General features: G+C 39.3%; 1 protein-coding gene across 2 annotated transcripts; it reads right to left on the reverse strand.

Annotated features, from left to right (window-relative positions):
• Positions 1-2337: 2337 nt before the first annotated feature.
• LOC110317344 (immunoglobulin-binding protein 1b) lies at positions 2338-3785 on the reverse strand. 2 transcript variants are annotated; one of them, XM_029535633.1, is made up of 2 exons: positions 3205-3692; positions 2661-2946 (listed from the first exon to the last, which is right to left on the reverse strand). In XM_029535633.1, the coding sequence occupies exons 1-2, from the start codon at positions 3690-3692 to the stop codon at positions 2661-2663; spliced, it is 774 nt and encodes a 257-aa protein (XP_029391493.1). The 2 variants fall into 2 exon arrangements, with proteins under 2 accessions (XP_021047431.1, XP_029391493.1); XM_021191772.1 differs by having other exon boundaries at positions 2338-3785.
• Positions 3786-5476: the final 1691 nt, after the last annotated feature.

A 5476-nucleotide genomic window follows, 5' to 3' on the forward strand; every position in this document is an offset into this window, starting at 1 on the left:
AAGATCCAGAAATAAACCTACAGATCTTTTGACAAAGAAATTAAAACCATACCCTGTAAAACGGCACATTCAACAAATGGCGCTGCTCTAATTGGATGTCTGCATGCAGAAGAATGCAAATAGAACCATATTTATCACCCTCCTTAAAAACAAGTCCAAGTGGGTCCAATACCTCAACATAAAACCAGATATGCTAAATCAGATGGAAGAGAAATGGTGGAACAACCTTGAATGCATTGGCACAGGAGACAAGTTCCTGAAAAGAACACTACTAACAGCTCAGGGTCTAAGATCAACAATGGATAAATGGGACTTCATGAAACTGAAAAGCTTCTAAAAAGCAAAGGATACTGTAATGTACTTTAACTTAGTATGCTACTCTTTGCTTATATTTTAAATTACTTTTTCCTCTAATATATATTATAGGACACATTGATTTTCATTAAAAAAAAAATCCAGTTTTCAATACTTTTACTTGTTTTGCACCCCTCTCCCCTTTTAAGGCCTTATCATGATGGGTAAGATTCATAGGCTGTTAACAGAAATTCATACTCATCTTCCTCATGTTTTGTTTCTTAATTCTCTGTCTTTCCATTACAACAACACCTTCTGGTTGCTTCCAGGTGTGAATAAACATAGCCCTGGATAAACACCGCTGACGCATGACCTTTGCCCAGATGTGATGGTAGGCAGAGGACACTGCATTGAGCAAATGAAGAAAGTGCTGCTTGGATCAGCAATCACTTAGGGGAAGATCATTTCTTTTTCCTTGTTATTTAGCCAGGCATTTACTGTGGGGATTTTGAAAGACCTAGTATTAGAGCTTGTCAGAAAGTGGATGATCACACACATACACACACACATACACACATCTAGAAAGCAAATAGTTTGAAGTCAAAGGGCAGAACTCAGTGCATTTGTCCCATGCATATTGTTAATTTAAGATGTGTTTTCCATTTCCAAAGGTCAGGAAATATCAGTTTGATAGCTCATTCTTGTTATACCTAATATTTTCTTTACTCTACATAGAAATACATCTAAGAGCCCAACAGGGGTGAAGGAAAACCATGTAAATTGCCTGATCTTTGTTTAGTGTGAAAGTTAAACTTAGCATCTCTGCTCATCCAACTTCATAGGGAAATTAAACTGCACAGAAGTTTTGCATTGCTCAATGGCTCCTATAGCCTTATTATTAGAGATCTGAAGTGATGTATAAGAGGGTTGAAAGCAGAGATCCACATAACTCCAATAACACAAGGCTGAGATTTCCTTATCCCTAGAAATGTGCTATAGCTGGATCATCTGGGCTTGAAAACTGAATTAAGAACATGGTTTTGCATTTGAACTCAGTGGCAGTTTGTTAAGATGACATTAGCATGGTAGAAGACTTTACACCACAAACAATGGCAGACACTTCACATCAAGTTTTGTTTTCATTTTTGATTTCTTGAGGACACAATTATGAACAATTTGCCAGAACACCATTGGTAACCATCATCAATAAACTTACTGAATATTTTAAGGCATAATAAACATGTGTAGTTGATGATTCTGATTGAATAGCAACAGTATAGCATATCATAATGGTCATGGCTATTTCCCTTTGAATGATATTATTTCATTCTGAATTTTTTAATCTCATTCCTTTCTGTACTAATTTATATTTGGAAAGTATTTCTAAGTTACCTCATATAAAATCTAACTCACTTTAAAGTTGCAGTTTACTAATAATCTATTGTATAACTACAAAAACAATTGTTATCCAGGTCTCTTTATGTCCTAAATTTTTCATTAGTTTCTAGATTGTAGATTTTACAAGAAACATGTCACCACTTTTCCATAAGTGGTGTAAATCACCTTTTTACATATATAGATGTGAAAATTCTGAGTCAGGTACCTATATTTTTATATTTAATAAATACTGTTACGTTTCCACTCTCTTAGGATGCTATTTCTAATACAAACATTAAGATTAAAAATAAATGAAACCATATTTAAATCTCAGCAAATAATTATGAACTTTCATTTCAACACTATACTGAAAAGCTTCCAGACACCCCATAATTAAAGAAGATGGTTCTGTAACTTCATGCATCCATTTGAGTGTTTGACAGTCTCTACCCCCACATTCAGTACGCCATTTCTTTTGTAACATCTTCCTGTAGTTTTCTCAATATGTTGATCGAAAACAGCAGCACACAGATATGATCCAATCTTATAAAAATTATGTATTTCCCAACATACATATATTTATAGTGGTTTAGGTCAGGCCCAGATATTAACAATAATTAAAATCATACTGTAATGAAACTTACGTGAATGTTCTCTTTAGATATATTTTTCCAAGAAAATGTATTTTATTTTTTTAAAGAGAAATCATACAGTCAATGATTATACAGCCATTTCTCTGCACTCTTTCTATCCACTTAAGAAACTGCAATATACCATGGTGAGAGCAATGCCTAAACGAGAGCACCGGACATTAACTAGGGTGCAAATAAAACTTGATAGTGGCATTTTATTGAATACAAAGCAAGATTTAGTATCTGCCTTTTTTGCACACTCCTGAAGCAGGGACCCAAGGAAGGGAAGAGAACGGGGTTTTCCTTGTCTGGGAAGGTGAGAGTTCCTTTATCCTTTCATACCGAGGGGAGGGGACATTAGCCCATGTTCTGTCGGTTGCCATAGCCCCTAGGATGGGTGTCTTTCCAGTCATCCCACTCCTGCATCCTGTGGTGGGCATTCTCATCTTCATCTTCCTTTTGCTCCAGGTCAGGCTCTTCCTGCTCAGATACAGTGAGAGTCTCAGGTGTTGATGCCTGCTTTTCTGCTTCCTGAAGAGGTGGTAAGACCTCACTTTTCTGGCGCTGCTCGTACCAGTCATTCACGGTCATAGTTGCCAGACTTGGGTACCCAGCTCCAAACACTTGTGCTTGGGCAACACTTCTAGTGAGGACGAAGGGTTTTAGTGGAGGCCTCTCCTCAGGAGATGAGCGAGATGCGGATGTCTCACCTAAGGATTCTCTTTCCCTCAGGATCTCTATCTCCTGTTCGATGCTCTCGATTTCATCCAGGCTGATGCTAATCCACCTACGAAGCTGAAGGAGATAATACTCCCTGACACGCTCATCGTCAGCCTGGCCGCTCTCCACTGCCGATTTCAGAGAAGACAGCCTCTGCTCCACCGCCTTCTTCTGCTTGTACCTCTGGATTTTGGTCTGCCTCTGGGATGCCATGGCAACCAGGTTTTGCTCCTGGGCGTCAGAGGTGGCAGCGGGGTTGCCTTCCGGTGAGCTGCTCTGGGCCCAGGGCAGCTGAAAGTCGGCCACATGGTAGTTGTGGGTCTGGGTTAGGAAGTTCATGAAGTGTTCTCGGGCATCCTGCAGGAGGTCGAGGCGTTTGCTGCTGCCCACCAGCTTCAGCGTCAGCGCGCCCTTCAGGGCCGGGAGCATCAGGTACTTGAGGTCAGCGGAAGCAATCTCTTCCCAATCTTCGTTGCTGCTGAACAAATCGAGCTGCGATAACATGTCCGAGGCCTTCTCCAGGAGCTTCAAGGCCTTCCTCACCTTTTCCTGGATTGGCTTGGAGCCTGTGGGTTGGGTCGCAGCTTCCACCTCCTCCAGAAGTTCTATGCCGGTTTCCAACAGCTCCCGGAGCTTCGGCTTCTGCATCTCCTCCGTAAACGACGCCATCTTGCCAGAGGGAGGAACCCGGAAGTCTCTGGCTTATGGAGACAGAGTCTCGCTCTGCAGCGCAGGCAAGCTTGAACTTTCTATGCAGCCAGGACTGGCTTGGGACTAGCAATCCTCCTGCCCCAGTCTCCGGAGGGCTGAGATTGCAGGTGGGGCCACTATGTCCGGCTTCTTCTCTGTATCTTATTGTACTATATTCCTTTCCCCTTGTGATGGTGTGGTGTGACACCCTGCCTAAGGGATAAGATGAAATGAGAGGGAAGATGTAGGCATGGTAACCATTGCTAGGCTACCAGAGAAGGGCCACTTGAATACAAGCACTCTGATTAAAGCCCTCAGCTGATCTGCTAACTGGCATGACTAACAGTAGCTGATGCACCAGGAGCCAGTGCAGCATGAATGCATTTGGAAAGGAGTGAATCCTGTCTACGACAGGATGGGACAGGATGGCAAAAGACTTCACGATGCTTCTCAGTTTGATATGCAGTTTGAAGCATGGATTCTTTATGGAAATTGTCATTTGATTTCTTTCTTTTTTTTTTTTTTTTTTTTGAGGGGGTAGGGGGAAATCACTGATGGTAACTGAAACCACAGGGTACATGTGTGAGGGTATTATAGGTCTAATATAATGTTAAAATTTAATAATGGACACGTGTTATCTCTACAATGTACCAGCACATCTTTCTATAAATCTCTTACCATTTGAATTTTTAAAAACTATTATTATTATTATTATTATTATTAGTAGTAGTAGTAGTAGTAGTAGTAGAATTTAATCTTTCCTTACAGTCCAGTTATCCCCGTCCCGACTGTTCCTCATTCCATTCCTCTTAGATGTCATGGTTTTGAGGACTTTTCTTTCCTTTTCTAAGATTTATTTTTATTTTATGTGTATATGTGATTGTGTATGTATGGGTAGCAAGGTGTGCAGTGGCCTAGGAAGCCAGAAGAGGGTAGTGGGTCCCCTGGAATTGAAATTACTACTTGGATACTGGGAAACGAACCCAGGTTTTCTGTAAATGCACTTTAACTCTTGTGGCATTTCTTTAGCCCCAAACTGAATTTCTTGACTGGGTGCCTACCTAGTTTAATGACATATGTGACCTTCAATGTAGCCTGTTATTGTGTTTTTCAAGAAAACTAATTTGGAGAACTCTTGTATGTGGTTCCTTCTTTCCTGGTGCATACAGACATAGCTGCACCCTCTTATTTTGAGAGTAATTTATAACACACAGCATAAACACATGTGTTATGTCTGGCTGCAGTTTCCATTTTAGCGCTTGTTGTATTACAATACTGATTAATTTGAAGATTCAAAATAAAAAGCATATTGATTATACAGCTAAATACATTAAGCTTTAATTGCATAACAATATAACATCTGAAGTTCTTAAAGTTGAGTTTAGAATTTGTAAACTTGGAGCTGTGTCATACAAAGTTATTTTTATTTTACATGTGTGGATTTTTTGTTCATTACCAAATGTTTAGTTGATCTTAAGGAATGTCATATAAGTTGACTTTATTGTTTATAAAAACTAAAGTGAAGTAAATCAAGGAACTAATTATTACTGTACAAAAAATCCTGTTTATTACAGGGGGAGAATTAAAAATAGATCAATTCAAGTTGTTAGCTAAATTATATTTGACTATATAAAGAAGACCTTATTTTCTTTGAGTTTTATTTTTTACTTCTAATTTTTCTTTACAAATTTTTCTTACATCATTTTGCTTCCCTCCCTTTCTTGCTTAGGATTTCCAAAATTATGTGATGATCCTTATTTCTC

Source organism: Mus pahari, chromosome 2 (genome assembly GCF_900095145.1).
Source record: "Mus pahari chromosome 2, PAHARI_EIJ_v1.1, whole genome shotgun sequence".
NCBI classification, from domain to species: domain Eukaryota; kingdom Metazoa; phylum Chordata; class Mammalia; order Rodentia; family Muridae; genus Mus; species Mus pahari.

What these genes read in the sequence shown, in the direction of transcription:
- LOC110317344 (XM_021191772.1), bottom strand. Translation starts at nt 3,692, where the DNA reads ATGGCGTCGTTTACGGAGGAGATGCAGAAGCCGAAGCTCCGGGAGCTG.